This window comes from Gambusia affinis, linkage group LG22 (genome assembly GCF_019740435.1).
Source record: "Gambusia affinis linkage group LG22, SWU_Gaff_1.0, whole genome shotgun sequence".
NCBI lineage: Eukaryota > Metazoa > Chordata > Actinopteri > Cyprinodontiformes > Poeciliidae > Gambusia > Gambusia affinis.
This window is the reverse complement of record NC_057889.1, coordinates 21,057,543-21,084,835: the sequence shown is the minus strand read 5'-3', so window position 1 is coordinate 21,084,835 and position 27,293 is coordinate 21,057,543. Positions and strand designations below refer to the sequence as shown.

General features: G+C 39.9%; 1 protein-coding gene across 7 annotated transcripts in view; it reads right to left on the bottom strand.

Moving 5' to 3' along the window:
* enah (ENAH actin regulator) overlaps positions 1–27,293 on the bottom strand; it is a 119,951-nt gene that overhangs the window by 49,008 nt on the left and 43,650 nt on the right. For 4 of the 7 annotated variants that reach the window (XM_044105617.1, XM_044105620.1, XM_044105621.1 and 1 more), the window contains exons 2-3: positions 12,343–12,508; positions 9,851–10,028 (exon numbers count right to left, since the gene is read on the bottom strand). In XM_044105617.1, the coding sequence (XP_043961552.1) occupies positions 9,851–10,028; positions 12,343–12,508 (344 nt within the window). Of the gene's footprint in view, positions 1–9,850; positions 10,029–12,342; positions 12,509–25,746; positions 26,489–27,293 lie in introns of those variants that run through there. The other 3 variants (XM_044105615.1, XM_044105618.1, XM_044105619.1) reach the window with 3 other exon arrangements.

The following is a 27,293-nucleotide window of genomic DNA, read 5'->3' as shown; positions in this document are numbered from 1 at the left end:
CATATGGAATGTTTTCAGAATAGTTTCTGCCAGAAACAAATCAGAAAACTCAAGTTATTTTGACTAAAATGTCTTCAAACAATGTGTAGAAGGTAAGGCTGCATGATATAAGAAAATCTTGCAAATGGCGATAATATTGGTAAATTCTGTGATGACTATTTGCCCGTTTCCTTATTTTCTCTCTTTCCAATCTATGCTTCTTACTCTATGTGACATTCAGCATTTTTGGCAAAGTCCTTTGTGTCTAGTGTGAGTGTTTCCTGCTGAGAAACTGTCCTACTGGCTGAACACTACATTAGCATAAAAAACACAACTTCAGAACTTGTAAAATGTACTAGCCAACAATTCCACTACAAAACAGTTCTTTGCAATGCAAAAATTGAGCAGAATGATGTTGTGATTATGACATTTTCCTGATATATTGTGCAGCCCTAATGGGATGTGTCAAGAACGTAGTTACCACCTTACCTTACCCACTACCAATCATATCCCCTCTGTTCTATCCAACCAAAATGTCTGCATTCATTCCCTGCATTGCATCTTGCTCTGTTTTAATTTTACTGTAGATCACCTCTGTTTTAATTTAATCCCGACTGTTTGAACTGTTTTATGGTTTCCTAATATTAAACATCCACAGAGTTGGAGGATGACGGCGGAAACCCTCCAAACCTCAGAACGTACATGACACAATGAAGAACTGCACAACATGAACACATGTATTAACAGATGCTTTATGCCTCATTACTATGGCAATGTAAAAAAAATACACACTTTTTTTTGTGTGTATTCTTCTTCCACAAGAATGTTGTGGAATTCTTGTGGAATTCCAAGAATTCCACAACAGGTGGGAATCTATTACATTAAGGGGAAAAAAGTTGATAAATGCTAAACAATTTCAAGATGACATAAATGTTGATGAGTTATCAGAGCAAGAAGATTAAATTTGATAAGCTATACATATAGTTGCAATAAAACTAGAGTACATGAATTTGATGGGAACAGGTTAAAAAGTTTTACAATATCAACTGTTTAATGATTTCAATAATCAATGACTGCTTAAAAAAGGAATAGCAAAATCTTTTTCTACTTTAGTTCTCTCCCTCACATGGGTCTCAGCTCTGCTCCTGATGTGAATAATGATCCTGACATAATCCAACTTAATAGTTATAAAAAAACACAACTGGTTGTATATATCTAATAATCTGGAGAATATAATCTTATACATTTGTCAATTGTCAAGAAAATTGATTTCTTTATATAATTTAGCAGTTGCAATATCCATATTGGGTGGATATTGTGTTTTGAGTTTAGTCACAAGCATCACTCTTAAAGGAAAGGATGCATGAAAAAATGGAAAAGAAAGGTCATTTTCTCTTACTAAAGTTATCTCCCTATGTTTAGTTGATTCAACTCTACTGGCCTTGGCAACACATAGGAAGCTAACATTTGTAGCACTCAAGATTATATTCATAACACACAAATTATGTACTGTTGCATGCCCTGAAATGAACTTACTAATCTAACAAAAACAGTAAATTAAAAGAGAAAAAACACTTTGAAAAATGTTCAACAAATAGTCCAAGTTAAAACCCAGACAGCAACAAAAAAAAAAAAAAGAAGAAGAAGAAGAGTGCTGCAGTCAGACGTAGCTTTCCATTACATCTCAATGTGTGCATTCCTCACTGAGACAGGCTGAGTAATGGCAACATGGAAGAGACCAAGATGGACGAGGCAGGAAATGAGGAGAGGAGGCGGCTGTGCAAAAATCTGCCTCATCTGCGTCTGGGCTCAAATGAGTGGGGAATCATTTAAATCTGGCAGTGAACACCCAATAAGCTGTGAACAGGCTCATTTTGTCAGCACTAATTTTCAAGAAACAGCAGCAGATCTGGGAGTTGAATGGGCCACAGGTAAATAACCAGGAGCTAAAAGTACCTGGAACTCAGACATTGCAGCTCCTAGATCAGTACTGTTCCACTTTCACAGGGATTTTCAAAACAAATATCTAAATGTATTTATATAGCACATTTAAAACATGCATGTAACACAAAGTGCATAATACAATAGAACAGAACAAAAATGATCCCAAAACTTGCCAACAAAGCAGAATATGTTTAGAATTGGGAGAGAGCATGGGTGGATAGATTTATAGTTTGCTTCCATTTAAAGAATTTGTAGCTTTGTAGGTAGAAATGTTGCATTTCAGCATATTTATTTTCTTTTCAAATGGGTTCAGACACAGCAGCAGTTCTCTTGCATTTCTAATAGAAAGGTCCCGACCGGTGTCTGGAGAGCTTGATATACTCAGCTACTGATACCTGCTGCTGACCGGCAGCGTGTTACTTTGCACGCCCAGTGAGGGGCGCAGTTGTGTTATGTGCAACTACCTTAATTATAGCCTGTTTCCATCTGCATGGCTTGAAAAACTGTATTGTGCACATCATGTTTCCTTCCTCCATGCTCCAATGTTGAAAAAACCTTTTAGGTCTTTAACAATTTATTCTGACAGTTTTGTTAAAAGCTATTTATGTTGAAGAATGTTGTAAGTCAAACTATCAACAAGTCATATCAAAACAGAGAGCTAACAAAGCTAACAAACTGACCCAGGTATTGAAGAGAGAGAGACGCACATCTTACCGAAACAATAGAGGCTTACATAAGAATGGTTTCATTAAAAGAGATGTCAGATGGGTAAAAGTACAGAATTAAGAGCTTAAAAAAATAGTAGGTTCCATTTGAGATAAATCTAGTTATACCTCAGTGAGGTCATCAGTAAATCTGAAAGATGAGCTGATGTATGAGAACATTACATGTTGGACATCTGGCAAATGCAACAGACCATTAGCCCCAGAATTAAGAATGGAGACTCCATCTCTGTGGTGTCTGTGGATGCTCTTTAAATCTCAGCCAAAACATAATGACTAAAACTTACAGCTTGGTCGCAGCTGATTAACTTAAGTGTTTTGTTTACTACGTTGTGATTTTTGCAACAGCCAAATAAGTTTTAGTTTGCAGTTCTTTCCCTTGTCTCAGCATTTCTCATGAAGTCTTTACAGCTAAACTTGAGTCAGTGTTCATGTCTGTAGAAACACCGGCATCTGTGGTGCTGTTGCTACATGATAACTAGCATGCAACTTCTCCAATTCTTTAACCGGAAGCAGGAAGTCATCACCAAAGTTTACCTTTTAGCTGAATGAAGGTACAAAATGTTTAAAGTTTGAACACATTTAGTCTTTCAATTTCCAATAACAGTTCTAATTTCTGAGTACCTCATTAACTCAGTTCAATTTACATAGAGTTGCTTCTCAACATATCATCTCAGGCACATTCTAACAAAAACAGTTTGCACAATCCAATCATTAATACATTATTATGTATGAAAATACAGATTAAGGGATTCATTGATCACAAAAGCATACCTTGGACTAAACCAACTAACCCCACAGGGCCTCAGTAGGGTAAATACTCACTCCTTAGGATGATCTGAGCACGACTGACTTTCTGTTGATCCCGGGTGAAACACTGAACTCTTGCTACTGCAGGCATTTCGGTCAATACTGATGTGATGAAGCCTCTGGGATAGTCCTGTTTTATCAAACTAACAGCAACATAAAAGAAGAAAGATTTTCATAAATTGCTAACCATCCAACTTCTCTTCAGGTTATCCGGCCTCTGACTTTTTTTTTCATGTACTTAACAACTCCCCTTTCCTTCTTGCCAATAGTGCATTCGCTTCTTCTCCTCCAACGGCAAAGTCTGCCTCTGCTGTGATCCAGCTGTGCAGCGTCTCACTTCACCAACCAATGTTTTGAAGCCAGAGAGAATGAGATCATGAAGTAATACAAATTTGGGGCAGGCGGACAAACTGAAGTCCAGGGGGCCTGGAGGGTCATGTAATGATAGTGTGGCCAAGCAGTCATGACAAAAGCACGAGCACATACCAGACTAATATGGTACCCAGCTGATAGGGGTGTTATACTACTAAATGTTTACAGTGTATTTGCAGCCTCATGTCCCCTGGCCAGAGGGGTCATGCTGTTTCTATGGGACAGGGGAAGAAGTGTCCTCCTGTGTCCCTCTCCCTGTTTTTGTGAGACTCCAGTTCTTTCAGGTTCCCCCAACTCTCCCCTCCCTCCACTTCACAGGTTTCATAAGACACAGAGCCACATGGGGTTCTGCTGGCAGCAACAGTGACGACTGAAAATAAATGACGCGCCTCAGTTAGCAACTTTTCACATGTCTCTATGGAGACAAGCTTTTGCCAAGACCACAGAATTAGACGTGGCTAATCGGTACACATGACACTGTCATAAACATGACATAACACCTGTCAGGAACATGAAGGTCTTTATGAATGTCTATGACTGTTGTCATGAAGTGTCATGCGGTAAATATTGACACTTTTAAAGTTAAAGTGTCATTATTTACTAAATAATACAAAGTTGGGACTTCTAATGGACTTTCATGGCAACTTTTAGAGGAACTTTGCATTAAAAGTGTCATTACTTAGCAAATTTCACTTCATGACAACAGTCAGACATTCATAAAGAGTCCTTCATGTTCATGACAGGTATTATGTCATGTTTATGACAATGTCATGTCAGTCTTATGCACACCCCTTCAAATAAAGTGCTACCAAGTTTGCTATAGACTGATCATTTCTTGCTGGCACCTAGAAAGACAGAACAGCAAGTATGAGGATTTGTCTGCAGTCACACTGCTGCTTACATTCCTCTTCTAACTATTTCAACAGTGGTCAGGTCAGGGGGGGTTCGGTTCTGATCCGTTATTCAGAGGCTCTGCCTAGAAGTCCGCTGAGAAAGTCTCTCTCACCAATCTGTCTGTGCATCTTTCCAAGACTTAAATCCATCTTAGAGAGAGGAATCAGTTTGAATACTTTCTATCTGCTGCCCAACATTTGTTTTATTGTCGCCCTCCTACTGTGCCAGTTACAATCCAGCCAGACCACAACAGAGACAAACGTCCCACCGGCAACCTGTGACCCATCCATCCGTCCTCTCAGCTCTGGCCTTTTTAGGAGAAAATTGTAACACGGATAAACAAAGTAATCATTGTCCTCGCAGGTTTGAAACCACAACACCCCAAGTCTGAAGAACAGAGCTGTATCCAGTTTCCTCTCTCAGATGGAAACTATTCTGTGTTTTGCTACTCACACATTCCTTCATGCCTTCCATGAGCACATGCTGATTATAAAATTCATTCACCTGGCTATGTGGGTACCTCACGCTATACAACAAGGTCCAATCGCGAGCAACTGGAAGGTTTGGAGTTTGTTTTATTTAACAGTCCGAATAATAAAGATTTGATTTGTTGGCTAACCATGTCAATCTGAGCTTCAAAGATGGACATCAAAGCAGCTCTGGGAGTAACAATTTCTGATCTGTTGAAATATTTATGAGGGTAAGAAATCAGTTTTACCTGCCAGATGGCCTACCATGTGGTTCCTTTTATTCGACGAACACTTTATTTGCAAGAAAGGAGGGATTCTGTAAAGGGCAAACATTATTACAGGATTTGAACATGTGTTCAGGTTCTGTGAGCCACTCCACAAGTGGTCAGTTTAAAGATGCTTTAAAGCAGGAGTCTTTACTAGAGTTCATATGGTGGAATGTTCTCTTGTCCACAGTCAATTGGACTGAAGGTCTGCTTCTCAGATCGATGACCACAAAACGACTGATGGGCCATTCTCGCATTACAACCACAGGCTGTTTAAAATGAATAGATGAATTCACTGGGACGTCAGCAATGGGTCTGAGCTACAATTTTAAAGCCTCGGGTTAGGCAACCAGCCAATAACCATCATGGAGCTGAAAGAGACCGTATTTGGACATGCAAACGGAGCAGGAGATGCAAACTTTAACCATATTAGACCAAAAGTGCATACCTTTGAGATGTAATATTAAATTGTAGGACTGTTTCCAGAAACACCACCAAAAGTACAAAACCAAAGCAGTGAATGTAACTAATCTAACAGTGGTGTGCATGTTCATTTGGCTTGTAATGATAAATCCACGGTTCACTACAAGACAACATGTACGCAACATGTTACAAAGAAAGATTACATATTTCTTCAAAAGTATCAATACACCTCAAGGCTTTGCATGTTGTGACGGTGGCACAAAAAGTGCTTCAGAATTTCACCAGGGTTTCTGCAGACTTCAGCAAGTCAAAATTAAGACCTTTTTAATGCCACGCGCAATTAAATGTATGACAGAAAAACCTTTGAATAAAGGGGATGGTTGGGGAATCACGCTGCATAACAATGAAGCATGGCAAAAACTGACATTTCTCAAGTTTGTTTGTGGAGAAACAAGATAGATGGATGGCTGAATGTTTGTAGCTTTTGGCAGCAGCTTTGTGCTCGTCACACTGCGTTGGTTCTCTACACAGCCATGACCCCCATCATACTTCCAAGCTTTCTCCACAGAATGCACCCAACATCATAAGGGTTGGTGAGAGCTGTAGAGAAAATGAACTTTGTGCTGCCAACCAGTGAAAATTTTGAACATATCCATAATAGATGCAAAAAAGCTAGATAGCTAGTACAGACGCATAGCAGCTAGCTACCAGTAGCCTCAATCGCCTCAAGTCACAGAATGCAATGAAGATGTCTGCGCACGACTCAAGCTACTAACCAACAGAATAAAAATACATATGAGAATATATGAGAATAAATTGTCCTGCCAGGCCAAAATATAACTTTTGACTATTTTATAAATAAAAAAGTCAATCTTTTGAATTTCTCTCGTAGACTGCAACCCACTTCCTCCATTATTACTATTATTATTATTATTATTATAGTCACAGTTCTGGTTAAAGACGCTCTCAGTGAGTGCCATCAACATAAAGTTAACTTTCTTTTTTATTAATTCAAGACATTCTAAGTCTTAATTTTAGATATATGAATTTAAGACATCTTAAAGGATGCATGGACATCTTGTACATAACTTTGTGTTGCTAGAGCTCATAGTATCCTAACTACATACATTTAAGCTTGTTGTAAAATGACAATGCAGAAAAGAGAAAAAAAAAACACTTTATTCACAGCACTATAAACCAAATTCAAGTAGAATTGTAAGTCAGTGGCATAAAGATTGATGTACGTAATCATCATGCAGCTTGTTTGGTTCCAAGAATCTGTTTGCACCAGCTGAAGACACACCATGATTTATCTCTACACGGATTATTGACTAAGACCAGGAACGGGTAAACACTGGCTGGCTAATGCTGCTGATGTTGACAGGACCGCGAAGCCCTTTAGATAAAAGCAGTTTACAGAGCTACACCGTAAATCACAGCTTTGTGTTTAGATGCTGCTGAGAGAGCCACAAAGCAAAGCACCCAGATGGATCATTTCCTGCATGACATTCTTTATGTAAATAAGTACAAATTCAATGTAGTATTTGTCGTACTGAGTTCCTTAGAGCCAAAACATCAGCACGATTGACAAGTACAGCAGGGAAGATTACAAGCTGTTTGAAACGAACGATTGGAACCTGGAAGGGTTTCAGAAATGATTGATGGAGGGTGAACCGGAGGGGGACTGTCAAGTCCAATGACGAGTGCGACAGGCACCACAGAGAGCAGCTGTCAGGACAGAAATACAGAAGCAAAACAGCGGGGTGAAAGGGGAGACCCTGACTCTCTCTGCTGGCCTCTATTTGCAGATCGCTTCCCTGCTGAGAGCAAACAGGCAAGATGAAGGAGGGAGAATTACAAAATGACTGGAAATGTGAGGGAGAAGGCAAACAGGGCAGAAAATGGAAATCCTGCAGAACCAGAAAGGAGATGAGAATTAAGGAGGAAGGAAAGTTAAGAAAGAAAATAAGAGAAGTGTGATGAAGAGTCTGAGGCTGAAGTCTTCAGCTGTGCTGTTTGTTAGGCAGAATCAGTTTTCAAACAGAGAAGAGGAAGTCTGAAAGATGAGGAATGGAACTAGGAATTAAACTAATGTCTGATTTAGTGTGCGGGTCGGGGAAAAAAGGCAACAAAAATAATTAAATGTGTTGCTGATTGGCTGAAGTCTCACTAAACTAGAGCTTTGGGATTCTTAAAAAAACAGACAGACATGTTTGATAGATTTTCTCATTTTCATTTAGACTCCATTAATCTGCCCTGGTTACTGTCTCTTGCATTAATTTAATCCCAAGCCGCTGTGTTTCTGATTATGTAACATGTTTGACCACACAAACAGCAGGAAAATCATTTACTATACTTTCTGTCATGTTAGATTTTGTCACGGCTCACAAACAAACCTCTCTGCCATTAGAATAATGAGGAGCATCACTATCAGGTTAATTAGTGGATGGGATTAAATGTGATGAGAGGCATGGTTTAGAGGGAGAGGAGGGAGCGGTACGGTGGAGGGTGAGTGGGGTAAAGGTGGAGGGCCTAAAGCAGAGCCTGCAGAGCTGCATCTGGATGCTGGGAGAACACTAAAGAAAACCTCTGCTCCCTTGATTACCAGCAGGAAAGGAGGAGAAAACCATGAGTTATATAACTAAAGCTTAAAAGGTGATGGATAAAGTTTAATTCTCACTGTGTAAATAATCTGTGAGCGGTTAACTAAAGAGCAGGAATCTCAACACATTTGTATTTTGAATATTTTAGTGCTTATTGCCAACTGATCAGAGTTAGACGATTATGGGCTTCAACAGTCCTGACTCAGGACCAGTGGGGCAGAAACCAAAATGTCCCATCTTTTTTTGAGCAGTGAATACGTCATTCAGAAGCACTACCAGCTTGTTCTGACAACATTGTGCTGTGTTTACATTGTAACCGAGAAAAGACTCAAACTAGTTGTTTTCAGCATCAGTAAGGTGTTTAAAGTGAAGTCAGAGGAAGATTCCAGAGGCTATATAAAGCAGCATTACATCATTTTTTTTATAAAGAATATGTTTTTATAGGTATTTGTTAAAACTGTCACTATATTGTGACAGTATGTTATGAGACAGATCTGTGAAAAAGAAAAAAAAAAAGAAAAAAAATCAATCTGCTCCACCTCCTCCCTGAGCTGCTGTCGAGTCAGAATTCCTTTGATTTGTCAGTGGCCCAAATCCTCTTCCGTAGTTTCAAGTTCATTTGCAAGACACGTTTTAAAAAAGGAAGCAATAAACATTACCGGCCTTGAGGTGAAGCACACAGCTGCACAAATGTGCATAAATGCAGGCACTGAAGAGAACTACACAAACACAGCTCTGACTGCACCAACTATATACACAATATACACAAATCACATCAGACCATCTGCCTTCATCCAACTCTTCTCACATAATTCCAGTTCTCCACATCCTTTTTAGCCATTTCCATGGCTGTTGTCTTTACCCTTAAACATCATCTGCCAGAGACATCCACCGTCCTTCAAATCCAAATGACAACAACTACAACCTGACTATGTTTCAGCAAATCTCACTGCAAAAACATTAAATATTACAAAGTATTTTTGTCTTGTTTATAGAATAAATATCTTAGTACACTTGAAACAAGACAAAATGAACATAAAGGTAACTTTTCAGCAAGATATAGAAACTTGTTTTAAGAAAATAATTCATTTAAACCGCTAAGTACCAGTTTCCACTGGCAGATTATTCCACTTATAAGTACTGGTATTAAGGAATTAACTTAAAAGAAGCTCCTATATTTTGCTGGAAAGTTTCTTGTAAGTTGCTGTAACTTTTCAGCACTGCAAAGATTTTGAGTCTTTGCAGTGCTGCCAAACAACAACTATATTATGCCATCCGTTAGATTGAAGAAAAGTTCTCCAAGCGACAGGCCAACACTGACTGCATAGATACATGCACGTCCACTAGAAGAAAGCTTTGAGGCTCACCTGTGTCCTGGGAGTTGAGCACCTCCAGTGCGTGCATCATGGCACTGGCAAACACATTGGCGTCTTCCTTACTGCCGAAGTTAAGGCCGTAGACCTGTCGAGCGTCCCGCCACTGGTGGAAGGTCTGAGTGGCCTGGTTGTATTTCAGCCCCTTGGGAATGGCACAGTTTATCACCACCTTTAGACAGGAGAGAGGAGGCAACAATCAGATTATCAGGAATAAATGACAGAAGAAGTTGCCGAAGCAGGTTTTATATGTAGTGGAGTGAGAAGTTTCAAACTGGAGCAGACAATGTGACAATATGATAAAATGAGATAAGTCCAAAGAGAAGAAATGTGAAATTCTGTTTGACACCTTAATAAGAAAATCAGAAATCAGCTGTAATTGGATGATCAGTCAGTGATGGTAAACTGTGCTTGACTTAGAAATGCTGGCAGAGTTCTGGACATCTGAAATGATAAGGATCTATATTCTCTATATTATGGAACACACACACACACACACAGATTGCCATTTTAATAACCCCAGCTGTGACAGCAGAACTATAAACAGATTATATAGCATTTGATTTATCATCATAAGTTCCTTAGTTTACAGTGTCATTGGTCTCTGACTCTCTCACACACACACGCACCCACACATATGGCCTGTGATATTACCTCTGCTCTCATTACAAATAAGTGAATTACTGCTTTTGGTTAATGTTAGAAAAAAAAATCAAAGGCTGTTCTTATATTGTCATAAATTATTGCAATTAATTTGAAATCAGAAAAAACACAGAATCAGCAGCAGGTTGAATGTTTACACATATCATATATGCATATAAAGTCCTATGATGATATCTCTTGAACCTATTCAGCATGCAGGACAGCTGCACCACTGACTTGTTACTCTCTGGCCTCCAGTCGAGTGCTGTTATGCACTTTGATTACAAATGATGATTGTGTAATACTCCCATAGCAGCAGAGTAAAGGAATGTACGTGCCTCCAGTTGAATACAATCACTTCCTACACTGAGCAGTGAAAGTGATCACCTGCCCACATAAGTGGTTCTTCCCAGGAGCTTAGGCCTGTCTGTATTTACTGCTAAGGTTTTTATCACCACACTGATGAATGAAGTCACTCTGTAAAACTGGAGGAAATGAATAGCAATGGGCAAGGCTGGCTGAAATGATAACTTAATACTAGATTTTAAGAGGTGGAGTATTGCAAACAATACAGCATATGAAAATATCGGTATGGTAAGATATCAAAGAAATGAAATTAGCCTGCATGCTGCATGATGGTGCAGTTGGTAGTCTTGTAGCAGGAAGGTTCTTTTTTTTAAAGAATTGTGATTTCAGTGCTGATCCAAGTAACAATGATTGTCATTTGCTTGGGTCAATGCAGCCAAACTTCACAAATTACATCCTAAATTTAGTTCAGCAAAAAAGACAAAAACAACAAAAAACTTAGCAACCTAGATGTGCTTTAAAAGTTGTGTACAGGAAAGGGAGTGTTTGTGAAGAGATAGAATAATTCTGAAAAGTAATCCAAAAAGTATACTTTCACAGACCAAGAAAATCCATGAAAAATAGCAAAAACATAACCTGATCAGCCCTGTGGCAGGGAAGCATCTTTACACCATGTTCCAAATTATTACGCAAATTGTATTTAAGTGAGTGGTGTGGTGAACTCAATTAAAGGAAATCTACTTTGGAAGGATGTTCCACATTATTAAGCAGGCCACAGGGTTTAAGCAATATGGGAAAAAGAAAGGATCTCTCTGCTGATGAAAATCATCAAATAATGTAGTGCCATATGACAAGGTATGAAAATATTAGATATTTAACGAAAACTGAAGCGATATTATCGTACTGTGAAGACATTTGTGGCTGATTCAGAACAAAGGCTAGTGGGAGCACATAGATATTGAATAAGAGGGGTCTCAGGATTGAGCCTTGGGGAACCCCACATGTCAGTTTCCATTAGTTTCAGAATTTTTCAGCATTCGAGTCAGACACCATACATCCTGGAGATCCTGAGAATTTGCTGTGATGAACTATGTCAGTCACATGCAGTATGAGCAGAGTGTAGCGCATTCTCACTTTCCTTGTAAAGGATTCAGGATGAGAGTTCAAAAGCAGCCTAGCTAAAGTCTGCATCTTTAGAAAAACTGGGTTTGCTTTGGGAACTATCCCAGCTGCTCTCATGTCTCACTTCATCGTCAGCTTCCCTCCAGAAACTCTTTGTTTCCACTCTATGCAGTGTGAAGAGTGTGAGGAAACACTGTCTGTGTACTTCTACAAGCAGATGGCAACAAAAGGCTGACTGTAAACATACAAAGACTCGTTGAGGGTTTTCCAGAAGCACTTGTCCTTAAACACTTTAGTTAACTCCTCAGATCCCACATAGAACGGCCTCAAATAAAACATGCATGTTTTTTTGTTTAAAAAAAAAAAACAGAAAAGAAAAGAAAAAGACATGTTTAGGTCACATGACCCCACTGTACCTGATGATCCTGAATCTTGCGTCCAACCACGCGGAAGGCATTGTTGCCCGTGTGGTGATAGATGTGGACTCTGCTGAAGCCTGTGGAACCTCCAGCAGGGACCCACTTCTTGTTGGCATCGTCGTACACCATGACAGCAGCCCGTGCCTGGCAGATGCTCTGTTCACTGCATCAACACACACACAAAAAGTAGACATCAAGATATGTCATGGCTTTTTGACTATAGATACGTTGCAGCGCGCAAGATCTCACCCTCCATCTTCCTGCAGGGTGACGATGAAAACTATTGGTTTTAGCTGTCAAGTTGTCAATGTAACGTTTTAAATGCATGAATATATATATATATATATATATATAAAAGAATACTCCAACAACTTCAAACCAAGGTCAGGAGAAAGTTTTAAGTAAAAAAAACAAATAAAAAAAATTATCGACGGAGAGGGAAGTAGGTTAGTTACACTAGCTTGACTTTCACTACCTCAACATGTAGATGTGCTGTGGAATTTAGTGTTTTTCAGTTCAGTTAAAAAAAAAGGTGACCTATGCACCAACTGACAGATCATCAGTAGAGCAAGTGTTTAAATTAGCTAATCCACCACCGCTGTGTCCATAAGATCACTTATTAATAACCGCTAAACAAAACTACAAGCCTGAAAATCCTAATACTGTAATAGACTGAATACTTTGTTCTTCGTGTGAGAAATGTTTGCAAGTTTTTTGATGTTGAATCCTGACATACCAGTGGAGCTGTTGTCAGTTGGTATGGTAACGGGCCTGTGTGTAGAATAGCTGACACAGAGAGCAAGAAATAAGGAGAATATGAATGGTTTTGAGTTATTTTTCACATTGCTGTGATGCAGCAAAGGAGGAAAATAATACCTACATATTAGCTATTATTAACAGGAGCAGGTTTTTACCCTCCAGTAAGGATCTGGAGGATATGGTTTTGCGCGTGTGATGTCACGTTGCAACGTGGCTATAAGCTAACCAAACAAGGAGAGCTCAATGAAAGAGTGATTAGCAGAGTAGATTTTTTCCCTCATTTTAAGACCAATATTTGCTACAGTTAAATACATCCTGATACATGTCAACCTATGATTGAAATAATCTTAAGTTTCAGTCATGTTTCACTTAGCAGAAAACTGAAGTACCTGAAAACTGCTATGATGCTAATCTTTCTGAGCGAGTGTGTTTATTGTGATTCACTAGAAACATCAAAACTAAACACTTCCACTAGTCTCAGGCTATAAATACTTAAAGCAACAGCATGCACATGATGCACATTTGTTATATTTAATAAAAACTAAATAAAACCAGAAGGTGACACACTTTGATCTATAAACAACATCGGCAATCAAGACCCGGCTGCAGCCTGATAGCAAGAAAATAGAAGTTGGCAGGTCAGACCACACAGGTATCTGTAAACACAGGAAGCGCCTGACTGGTGCATCTAAATAAGTGGAATGCCTGGGTGATGCAAGTTACAGACAGAATGTGAATCCCAGCAGTGAAGCAGGAAGTGACAGCAAAATGCTCAGAATGAAAGCTACAAAATGTATAAGTGAACTAAAAAAAAAACAAGGCGTGAAAAAAAGTGAAAAGGACTGGAAAGAACGGATGGGGGGAAATGCTCACTTAACACACAAACTGTCTGTTAACTACGGTAATATTCTAAAAAAAAAAACCATCTGAGGCATTCACAGAAGCTAGCTAAATGCTAATTAAAATGCACACAGGTGGAGGGTTATGAATACCTCTGATAAGCACTTCAGAGCTTCCAACTCACTCGTGGTAAAAAAAAGTAAAAGTAAAACAAACAAAGAAAGAAAAGGCAGCCAATCCTAAACATTTGCAAATCTCACATTTCTTTCATCACAAAACCTGAACACCTCGGCAAATGTTCCTTCCTGAACAGCAGCAACATGATATAAAAGCTCAAGAAGGCATTTTAAATGTTAAACACCTAAAAGACGCAATTAAGTGAGTAGAGACCTCATCTGTCTTTGTCTTTCTATCCGATTACATTAATGTGAAGAATCTAAAGGCACAGCTGATGGAGGGCAGTTATTTATTGGTTTTTGTCCAAGACGGGAGGAGAAAATTCAGTAAAATAACTATATTTAACTTTGTATTAAAATATGAATGTGTGCTTTATACTGAATGTTGTAAATTATTGTAAACAAAATTAAGCAAGGAGACATGCATGATAATTCAGCATAGTCAGAGGCCTGCAGTCAGTCTTCCCATGAAGATGCATGACCCTTAAAGAAACAGAATCTGTATCTTTAAGGATACTTGGATGATATGACTTCCCTCAATATTGAATTTCCCTTGAGAATGAATAAAGTCTGATTATAAAAACATATTTACAGATTGCACCTTGGTTTATGCCGCTAGTTTAGAGAGTAGATGCAACAATATTGTTCTTTAATTCACTTGACTGGTGTATAATCTCACAATTACAGTCATTCAGCAGGTAGAATGTATTCTAGCTTCTCTTCTCTCCTCCATTTAGAAACCTGACTAAAATTCTTAAGTCAGGATGATAACCAGTTTCACTGATTAATTTCATTTATTCCATAAATAGATTCTATCTCTTACACAGCAAGGTGACAAAGACAAAAAAAAATGTGCGGATTGTACAAATTTAGGAGCAGAGAATGAGATTTGAGAGGAGAATATTTTTATCCCCTTCATTAATGTTAATGAAGCTGGAGAGTTGGAGGAGAGCTTCTGACTTCAAAGAGGAACCGAGCAGCTCCTGGGGCCAACATGACGTCACTTCCTGCTGGTATGGGAGGGTGGGGATGTGCTGCTGGGATGCAGCAGATGAGGCAGAGATGAATGAAGCTGCAGGAAATGGGCTGAGGGTTGAATGATCACAACCCCACCTGATCCAAACGCCCAGTGAGAACGAAAGGTCTCACCACTCAGCTAGAAAACCAACTCAGGAGAAGAAAGAGAAATGCAGAACTGGACGCTGTGACGCATCCTCTGTTTATACAGATTCGCCCAGTCACTCCCGCTGCTGGAAATTGTGACTAATTTCGCTGCTGGTAGGCCAAAGTTATGCAACCAAACGACTGTGTTGTCTAAAAATAGGAGCAAACCAAAACGGGGCAGCCTAATCCCCCCCCCATTCAGTGGGTCTGCCAAACACAATGCGGGGAATGAATGATGACTCAGGGTTTTGTCCCGTCGGCTATGTGACTCTGCTCAGTCTTAGGGGAGCACATGTGGAGGATGACCGCGCTGTCAGTTAATAGTGGCATCAATCTCCACTCTGCAGACCAGATGGGATGGGTCATACTCCACGTGACGAGACACAGATGTTTATTAATGACGGAAGTACATTCTCATCATCTTAATTGAGAAGCTTTTCTAACAATCTTTACACACATAAGAAAAAAAAAACAAAGGATGAGGTTACATTAACAAAAAGCCTGAATAAAGATTAGCTCCACAGGAAATTTCAGTCATCGTCAGCTAAAATCTACGTGTGACAAAAACGGATGGATGAATAAACCCCATGACTTCCACCAAGGCAAATTTTATTACCCTTCTAACAATACTGTTCAGAAATGATCTCAACCCACACAGACTATTATCCTAGTAATCAGGGGTCAGATTAATGCAATAAAAGCTTCGTATAAGATCTTAACATGACTGCTTGGTCATGTAGCTTTTCCAAGAATATGACAGAGTAAGGACAGAGTCACTTGGAAAATATTAAAAACCCCTTCAATGGCTTTTATGCAAAATCAACGTTTTTGAGCTTTACGTCATTTTATAATGACGTAAAGCGTATAATTAGCTTTGAGGCTCACCTGTGTCCTGGTGAGCCTCAAAGTATAATTTTAGAATGTTATCCCTCATCAATAACATACCTGGAGTGTTGCTTTGTTTCTTTTAATGTATGTTTGAGAAATCCTTCAATCTGGTAAAGCAACTCAACTCTATTTTGTTTTAGTTTTGCTTCTAAAATCACAAATAGCCCTAAAAGTTATCAATACACACAACACTTAGAAGTAAAAAACAATGGCTTTTTTATTTCTTTGTGTTAGACATCATTGGAAAGTTCAGACTCCACACTTTCAGAATCTGTAAATAACTCAAATGCATAAGCAGACCTGTTCATGGTTTTGCCTTGGCCAGTCACATTTACCAAACATTTCTCATTAAGATGAACAAAGAAAACAGTAAGTGAGTTAAGAAAATATTTTCATTTCAGGTTGCAACATATATTGAGATGTGTTAAACTGCTCTAAAAGATTCTTTATGGCCTAAACACAACCACAGCCTGTACAATCTGCTGATTCCATTCTTAATTGTCCCTCAGAGCACACAAACCACTGAAAAAATAATTATAGCGATCCCCATTACAAACAGCTCTTTCAATAGATTGAAAGTGACTCTGCGGCACATGCTTTTTGTCCTGCTCCCCTCTGAAAGGCCAGCTTCAGCTACTCCCATTAGAAACCCTCCTAACCCGAGTCATGCTGTGCAAGATGGAACACAGGGAATCTTCTCCAAGCCTGGAAAAGGAAATCCACAGAGACTCCCACGCATAAAAGTGAAGAAAAGAAAGGCAGATTGGTGGCTAGCTGTGGGTTTGATTAACAGGGAGTGCAGCTGGCTTTCCAGAGAAACAAGTTCAGAACAGGAGATGTCTACAGAGACATCTGCATCCTTCCTTTCTCTTTGCTCTCCACATGTGTTTGTAGTTTTCAGCTTGTGGTTTGTTTTTTTTCCCCTCTGGAAAGTTTTCTGTACCACTAACTGACCTTCCTCAGCCATCCCCCCTCTAACATCCTTCTGATTCTCTTTTTCTTCCCTTCATGAATTAGTCGCTATTTGTTTGGTGAAGCAGAGTGTTTCCAGTCCATATAAGAGTGATCAGGATCAGACCAGGAGGCTGAAAACGTCCCTGTTCAGTTACAGCCTACAGCTGTTGGACCAACGTCTGCTATGGCTCTAATGAAGACTTCCCAAAGTGGGCCCAGGAGGGTCTGTATGAATTCAGTGCAACAATTTCAGAAGCTCATCAACTTGTAATAGGAAACATGGACTAGATCACAGTTTCTCCTACAGTCATCTACTTCCGTGTAGATGAAGCCTCAGCTTCTGTTAAAATGAACATCTTTCTGTTCTACCATGCAAGATGGATTTCTAGTGTCTCCTAAACAAAAAGGGCTGCAGGAGTGATAATAAAAGTCAGATGCTGTCAATTTCACATGTCATCTGGCAGAATGACAGTTAGCTTTATAAAAAAAACATAAAGCTTGCATCAAGTTGTACTCAAGATCAACAAACTCCTTTAATCAGCAAACATACACCTGTGGCTTTGTCCAAACAAGTCAGACTTCACTGGGGTTAGAAAGTTAACCCTGAACCAAGAACTACTGAAGGCAAGGACACAAAAACCTCTGAAGAAGACATAAGCACAACCTTCTTCTTCACAGAATGTAAGCAAAATGGAGTGGCTACAGATTTTAACGGTTGTCCATGGGGCATTTCTCATTCCCAGAATGCCCTGAGCTTTGGTCTACTTCCTGCTTTTAGAGCAGTCCACACATACATCCGAACCACACCAGAGTTCACTTCAACCACACAGAGACCTGGGTTTGTAGGCAGACCGCCAATTGCTTTTTTGATCTGGATCAGAGTTCGATTGCAAATACACACCTTCCCAAACGAACCGGACGTTCAGAGTTTGATCAAAGTGGACTAAACCGGGCTGATGTGAATGCACCTTTAATTAGATCAATGTACCAGGATACCTCTGGTAGTTGTATAAGACATGATCGAAATGGTTAAACCAGGCTTCAAGTGATGAAGGCTGCATTTGTTAATAAAAAACACAAATTAACAATTAGCCAAGTCCCTAAACTTTCAGGTTTGTTCTAAAGTCACCCTGAAACTCACCAGGAGAAGCAACTTTATTTTAGTCATTTCAGCACGTCGTGTCCAGAAACTCTGGAGAGAGATGAGTGACAAATTTCTACTCTCTCTCCTCACAAGAACTAGAGGAGGAGGGAAAATCCGAATCTGATTGTAGATTTTGTTTATGTGAAGCCTGGGAATCAATAGTATTGACCAGCAGCACAAAAAAATTAAGTGCAACCAATCAATGTGGCCAGCAGATGAGAACAGATCCCTACACAGCAACGTGGTTAACGTCGATACCAAACACCTACGCAGTCGGACCATGCTGCCTTTTCAGAAGGGATCCCGACTGATCTGTCACTCTGGCCAGACAGCGCCACAGGATTTTTGTAGCGTGTCTACATGCATCGGCACATCATTCATACTGCTATGTGTGTGTTTGGAGCGTTCATACTGCTTAGTACACACACACACACACAATACATTGGAGACAGGAGAAAAGACCCTGGGCTTCCAGCAATGAGTCATCTACTCCAGAAGATGGTGGTAGGAAAATAGACAGAGCAGGAGAAGCCCGATGTGTGGCACGATTGCAGCAAAAACACCTGAGGTGTGACAAAGAAGACATCACCACTAGTGGCTATATATAACCGAACAAAACCTACAGGTACACACCGGTGTGTGTGTGTGTGCTGCAAATAGACACCCTGGCTATTCACAGCCAGCTAAATAGAGGCAGGAGTAGTTTGAAATGTTATTTTCAGAGCAAACCAAAAATCTTTATCTGGATCCATGAGTGCCATTTGTTTAATTCATTTGATAAAGAGAGCTGTTGGCTAGGCTGATTTCTAACTGGAAGGCTGCAACAAAGAAAAATGGCTGTCACTTTTTCAATTAGAAGGCAAAGGAACACAATAGGAACGGCCACCTTTGAGAAGCACTCGTGTTTTAGACCACAACTAATCCGCCAAGTTGGAGCCTTTTCCAATTAACAACCCATATATTCTGTATATTCTTATATTCTGTTTCTCTTTTATTCTGTTTCTCTTTTTGAGCAAAGCTGTGATTTAAAAGACATCACAAAAAGCACAGTAACATAAATTATCTTCTAGTAAGCAAAACAAAAAAGAAACAAAACAGGAGTGTAAATGCCCCGAAACTGTTTGAAAAACAAGCAGATTCAATAAAAGAGCCCCAACCATGTTATGTTCCAATTATCTGTTTTAGGCCCACCTCCTAATCGCAGCTGTTACTGAGCCGTCACCGCCAGTCAGCCTTACAATAACGTTCACAGGGACTGCAATGGGCTGCTGCAGGAAGTGACCTACACTGTGCTCTGAGATGTAGCAGCAGTCATTCAATACAATTGTATTGAAGCAAGGGAGGCAAGTTTCTGTAGAAGGACGACTGAGTTTCATAGACAAATGATTAATTCAAAAAGCACTGAAATATTCTAAGAACATGATTATTAACCCATCAGGGGCAATAGCCTAGCCTAGCTCTTCAAACTGTTAGCATGAAGAAAAACTCATCAGCAAGAGAAAGATATGGATTTATTGAAAAGTAGAAGAGAGTCCAGCACCCTGAACGTCCTTGGTGAGAGTTTATTCTCACCTGCTCTAACAAATAAATCCTGGTTTGGACAAACTGTCAGCATATTTTATTTTTATTTAGACAGGAAATTATGCTACATTACAAAATCTGTTCTGTTTGCCCTAGATAATTTCATCACCTCATGTAGCTTTAAAACACCACTGCCCTCTAATTACCTGGCCCATTGACTGGACAGCTCTAGCACGGTCCTTGTTTACAGAGTAGTTTGGTCCGACATGCAGAACCCTCGTGGAATCAATTAGGCATTGAGCAAATTATTCACAGAATCCATTAGCTGACTGAAGAGGCAGCTCTCCAGAGGAAGGTTCCACAGGTGGGCCCGCTGCTGGCTAACTCATGACCTCAGATGTTATGTTGCCGTTGTAACAAGCATGGGAGGAAAAAAAGTTTAACATTTCCTGAATAAGACCAGGAAATGTTCCTTTATCTTGAATCAAACAGCACAACTGGGGTGACGGTTTAGCTTTAATATGAGGAGGAACTGGCTGTACTCATTGGGAGGAGTGTGACACAGCAAAAGTTTTCATATTTAGAGACAAAGTTACGAATAGGAGTAAAAAAGTCCTGTCATCTCTCTAGCTCAAAAGGAGAGATGACAGGGAAACCAGGAGGTGAAATGTGCATAGGAATGTAGACAGTGAAGAGTTTCAGTCTGGATTAAACTTGCTTTTTGCTGTCCTTCCTGTCACCAGGCTATTATTTTATCATCACCTCATTTTCATTTAGATGTGTCCACATCCTGGGCTGCCAAGCGCAGCAGGTCCTGCGATGGCAGAAATGATGGTGTATGCTTCTCTATGGAGGAAATCACTGTAAACAGGAATTCAAGGGCTGGACAACAAATCAATAACAGTATATATACATAATCATGACTCATGAGCAATGTCAGTAGATGACACATCATTGAATTTTCAATCATTTAACTGAACTGTACTTTCTTTTGAAATCTGTGATGTATCTTAATCTTTAGGAATGAGTTTCACTCACAGCATGTATTTGAATTTCTCTCTTTCATTTACGTCAGCGCAGCTCACAGTTGTTTAAAAATTCCGTTGCTTTCTGTGTTCTTCTAAATCTGCTCCTTAGACGCATCTTTCCGGGCCTGCTACTGCCTCTAGTGGCGCAGGGGTGGAAGGACAACTAATATAATTACATTACTAAATCAGAATACCACGTCTTTATTATTAATGCTGGTTTTACTGGAACCTTAAAAAATTAATTCTCCAGTAAAACACTATCAGAGCAAATTAAAATTACATAGAAAAGACTTTTATACATTCTAAATAATATCTATATATATCTCCATCAATTATAGGGGGCGACAAAAGAAATTGTAAAATACCACTTACAATGTATACATGAGAAACTTAATTGAGCAAAAGTCAATTAACAGATGAATTAGGTTCACAGAAGAATAGCAACTCTGGTTGTTACAACTAGATTTGTACTTCAGCTTTACAAGCTAAAGTTCACATTTTTGCTTTTACAGTACTGTACGTTATTCTGAGAGACTTTTTGTTGATAGAGTCTTACATATGGGAAAAAATAAGATGAAACTATTTAATATATCAAGGTGGAAATTTTCCTTCGACTCTAAAATGATAAAATAAAACTCATTTATAGCATTACAACATCAACAATTTGTGCATCGAGTAAAACACTTAGCATGATATGGGTAAATGTTATCATTTAGTTTGGTTAAGAATAATTATTGCACTAATGGATATTCTATATGGTTACCAGAGGAACACAATGACCCCTTCATCAACTCAGAGGTTCAAACAGATGAAAAAGGAGGATGGATGCTATCTACTAAAATATTCCTTGCCATCTTCCATGTTCTTTCAGCAAACAGTTGAGACAGAGTTGTTTTTGGTTTCACCACTATTTACCTGATACTTTACCCGCCATTAAAAGTATTCTTAAAACTTTGTCTGTTAATCTGCAGCTCATATGACCAAACCAGTTGACCAGATGAAAAGTTAAAACCCTCAACATTGTCTACACAAGCTCTAGTTGGGTAACCCCAGGATCACAAGGTCTCCTTAAAAGATAGTCTCTGAAAATATTTCTTAAAAATATAGTCAGTGTTTTTTCAGCAAAGTTGAGCTGACTGTCCAGAAATGACTCAAGGTATTTAATATTTGCCTCAGTTTAAACAGGTTGGTCGAGAAAAACTGGAACCACTTTGAGGTCTTGTTTTGGTCATTTAATTAGCTCTACATCCTTAAGAAAATGAAAAATGAAAAAATAATAAAGATTTTGTGCTTTTCTGATTTAGTAATGTTAGGATATTAGTTATTAATATTAGTTGTCTTGCCAGTAGCAGGCCGGAAAAGATGCGACTAAGAAGCAGATTTAGAAGTACACAGAAAGCTACAGAATTTGTTAAAAACTGAGCTCCGCTGAAGTAAATAAAAGAGACAAGTTCAAATACATGCTGAGAGTAAAACTCCTCCCTAAAGATGAAGATATATCACAGATATCAAAAGAAAATAAAAACAGGAGAACCTGGATAATATAGGAAATGGCGCCCCCTTCACTTCCGTAGTGCAATGGTCTCACTTCCAAATAAGGTACGAGACTGACAGTGGTCCGTCCCCAACTACAGGGTGTTGCTTTGCTTCAGAGTACTGTGATCACTTGTGACCTTGCCCATTTTTACAAGCGTGCAATCACAAGCTCATTCACACTCAGAAAGGGCTCACATTGATGCCGAAGTAGGCCTGAACAGCATTTGGCTATCAGCTGTCTGGTAGAGCCTTGGGTTTCGGTGCTGGACTGCACAGCTCAGTTTCACGGATAACTCAAAGGTAAACTGAGGGACTGCATTTGTGTTGTGGTGTCAGATACTTGTAGTGTTGAAGGGAATTTGTCATCTATTCCCGGTTCCTTCTATTGCTTGCTCCACCACAAGAGTTGGGAGTCAGTTTCCACAGCTGCCACTCACTCCAGAGTTTTCTCTTTTTAAATTTACTTTTGACGTGTTGTGAGTTTCTGCTTCACACAATGAAGCTTACCAGGCCAAGCAGAACATCAATTTCATTTGACCTTTTAATGGCGTTTGTGTTCCGAGACAGCAAGAGAGCCCATGACTTCATTGTTTACACCACGGACCAGCCGCTAGCTTTCAGTAGCACTACTGTATCACCTTCCACCAAATGACCTGAAGAGGAGAAGAGACAGGGGACTTGCCCCCACATCAGGCATCACAACCAGAGAAGTACAAACTCGTCATCCTGTCTATCTCTTCCCGATAAGAGAGTTAGCAGCTCTTATGGAGCATCAGAGAACCTACAGGGAAAATAGCTGGATCCATCTGGCTGAGATGTGGCTAACCATGCTAACTCCAGACACACACACAAACAAACATGGATGGCTTTCATTTACTCCAGAACAGAACACAAGAGAGGGGTGAGAAGAGTGAAGGGGGTCTAACTGTGTTTTTTGAATGATAGATGGTATAACTCTGGACATTTATCTATGAGAGACATTCCACAGTAAGGCCAGTGAGCTACTAGCTGCTAGCATGAGGCAGTATTAGCTACCTCAAAAATTTAAAGCTATGTCTACAAACGTTTATGCAGTTGTGAAGTTATAGTGAGAACTGTATGGCCTCCTCTACTAATTTGATATACTCCAGCAGACTGAACCTCCAGGCCCCATTTATGATCTCTGGAGACGTTAACATGTCTCCCTGTCCTCCACTCTCCCCACCTTCACACAGTATGTAACCTGCCACACTAGAGATAATAAAACCCTGGGCGTATCATATGCAGACACCAAGAAGCCATACAGCTCATCATCACTCCATAGAGAAGGCCCAGATCTCCAACCTGTGTATAAACCTCAACCACTAAGGTTAGGCAATATGTAACATTTTTCCAATCAATATTCAACAGTCCAACAAATGACAATGGCCAACATATGTTTGTTTGGACTTTTTGGGGAGATGGAACAATGTAAACACCAATTGACTTACCAATTCAGAACAAAAGTCCAAAAATTACGGTACCTATTTGGAATTACTTTGGCTTTAAATGGGATCAAAGGGGTAAACCACAGGATGTAGTCAAAGTAGTTTGCTTATTGTAGAGACTTATAGTGCCGGCAAAGGATTCAACCATGATGAACTTGAATGACCATTTGTATGTTCACAATGAGGTTGTGTATGCTGGGCTGTCACAAGTTGCTGCAGCCATTTAAAGTTTTTCACCCTCAGAAAATCACAAGTGCTTTTGCTAAAATGGTTAAATATGAAAAGGACAACCTTAGATGATACAGTGAACCACGTTCTGTAAATATCTCTCAAAGAAAAATGCATGAAAAATGTTTCCCATTAATATTACAAATGGCATGAAAATAACAGCCACAAGCACACCTTTGGAATGCACCACTAGTAATAGCCACCTGTCCACAGAGCTAAATCCAATAAGCTAAATATGCTTGTTTTCCTTGTCAAAACATATGAGATTCATCCTGAAGACATTTTCTCCCTTTTTCTTGATCTGGTTCTGTATAGTTTTTGGATATGTCCTTTGTGCGTTTACTTTGAAGGCATCAAATTGTTCCCAAAGATATAACATCCAAAGGACATCAGCAACTACAGGCCAGTAGCACTGACCTCGGATCTAATGAATACCCTACAGATTGCTCCTCAATTATCTTCCCCCCCCAAGTGAAGTCTTCATTGTATCCATTGCAGATTGCCTGGAAGCAATGTGAGGATCATGTTCTTTAATTTCCCCAGTGATTTTTACTCCATCCAGCCTGGACTTCTAAGGGAAACGTTGGAGCTGTCAGGAGTGGACCACCATGTCCCAGTGGATACTGGACTAACTCAGTGAGTTGATCCCTAATGCTGACAGAAATGTTTTACTGTGTATTTTTGTCCAGTTTGTGAAAGAAACTGATCACAGGAACAAAAAAAGTTAAAGAACATAATCCCTGGCAGCTTCTTAATATCCAAGTTAAACATCACTTTGTTGAACAGTTTTCCTCTCTCCTGTAGTGAAGAACATCCCTTTGAAGGAATACTATTCTCAAGTGGACCTAAGATAAGACATTTCAGCAAACAGAATCAATATTTAAGTAGCTTCTCCCTGTAAAAATTATGTTAGGACTGAAAAATTGAAGTTTATGATGTAGCTATTTCATTCCTAACAACACCCTTCTGGAAATATATCCTCTCATCATGAACAAGGATCCAATATGGAGCTGCAATATTACTACTGAATATCACAGTGATGATAAAATTGACTAACATTATCAACCATTTTCCTTGCTATTCTTTTTTTCATTTATCACAATGTCCCTGCCACTCTTTATGAGCATTTCAGCCACTAACTTGTATATCCAGTGAGGACATTAAGGGCACTGAACATTCATCCAATTCACCAGACTTGTTGGCACCAAAAAGTGGCAGATGAATTTCATATGCCTGTTTTATTAAATGCCTGGTTGGTTAGTTGGATGTTTGGAATTACTGTACTTTCATCTGAAAAAAAAAAAAATCATGAATAATCTCTGCTGTTCTGGTTACTTCTTTAATAGGTTTAAGACTTTCAATTGAGAAGAAAAGCCTTAACGTTTAATTTAATATAATCAGGATGAGGGGCACTCACTAGAAGCGTTTTCTTCCATTTAAAACAAACTTAAACTCTGTTAAACTAAGCACATTAAAACTGATATAGTAATCACTGCAACTAGTTGATCTGTGTTACATAAAGTGAGTTCAATCAACACTTGGCATTGCATCACTGGTTTATGAGTCCTTTCTACTAGTTCATGCTCCACCATGATGGCAAATATCAGACACCAGGAATTATGACAGTCACACCTAAGCTTCCCAACAGAATGAGATGATGATTTCAGGACTTAACCTCGGGTGAGGCAGGTACATACCGGTGGATTTCCATTTTAGAGGCCAACACACATCTCTGATTGAGGATGAAGCTGGAGGCTTTAGAGAGTGCAGCTGACGACTGGACCTGCATGGTTCCAGACAGTCCTCTAGCTGCTCAGGTGACCCAGACAACACCACTTTAGTTTGCCTCCCCCCCAGTAGCCCAATTCCCAGCAGCTGCAGCTTAGCGTTTCCGTCTTTGGGTCTTGTTTCCCGGTTGACTCCACTCTTTAACTCAGCAGTTAAAGTGATTGTTCCCTTCCTCTCTACAAATCAGCTTTCTTCATCTTCCAAACCAGAGTGCCAGCCAGCCCCCACTTCCTCGCACGCCCGGCCCCTCTCTCAGGCTCTCCTGGAAGCCTCCATAGCAGGGAGATTCCTTCTTCATTCATACATGCGATGTCAGCGAACAGCCAGGGAGCGGACGTGTGAGGGAGCCGTCCAAACTGCCAGCCAGCGGTGTTTTTCCCATGACACCGACGCCAGCTCACACAAGACAAGCACACAGCACACGCGCTTCTTCAGCCCTGGCTTTTTGCCGTCGTGGCGACAGCAGAGGTATCCAGGCAACAGGCTCCCGCTTCCAGCACAGGTTGCTCCGGTGCTCCGTGGTGAAGGCAGCAGAGAGGAGAAATCACCGCGGTGGCATCACACAGACCTGGATGGCTCGACTTGGTGGAGTATCTGCACCAATGTGTTGGGAAGATGGATTGTTTCCTTCTGCAGCTTTTCGTGCCTTCTGTCCATCCGTTCTCCGTCTCGACTACATCTCTTCATACCTTTGCCTATCACTTGATCTCATACTCTCATCTGCCTCCTCCCTTCCTGCCTCCCAACTCCCCCTAGCTGCTTTTTATCTGTGTGGCTTGGAGCACCGGGCTCTCTCTAATTTATCGTTCACCCACCCAGCTCTTCCCTCTCTGTCTCTCCTTCAATCGTTTCAAAACAAATGTGGCAAAAAAAGGGAAGCAGCAACGTTTGATAAATGAACTTTATATGAGCTTTTTCCCAGCATTGCAGACTCAGTCCAGTCTTGTTCAACCATTTTCTTAATTTACTGAATCTGGGAGAAATACCCTGAAAGCTTGATTCTCTACATTTCTATTCCATCAGCTACATTAAGCTGGCAGGGTGCAGCATAATCCATCAACAGACAACTGTACACAGCAAACGGAGTGATAAAGAATTTAGATGTTTTGCAGTTACCGGACTATCAGCATATGAGTCATCACTGATTTCACTACTGCTCAACGGGAAAAAAAGTATGGTCTGTAGACTCTTGAGCCCGTTCTCCACAGGCCTGTATTTAATCGGTTCTTCCAGAACTTCCAGATTACTCTTCATCTGCTGATCCTGTGCAGTTCTTATCCATTTTCTGGAGCCACCTCAAAAGTGGTTAAAGCTGAAGTGATTTGATTGGCAGCAGTCATGATTTGTTGATCAGATTTGGAGAACTGCAAATCCATAATTCCATGGCCCAAACCTTCTCGTCAAATGAGGCGGAAGAGAGTTTACAGTGTTAGCTAGATGGGGAAACATGCATTAA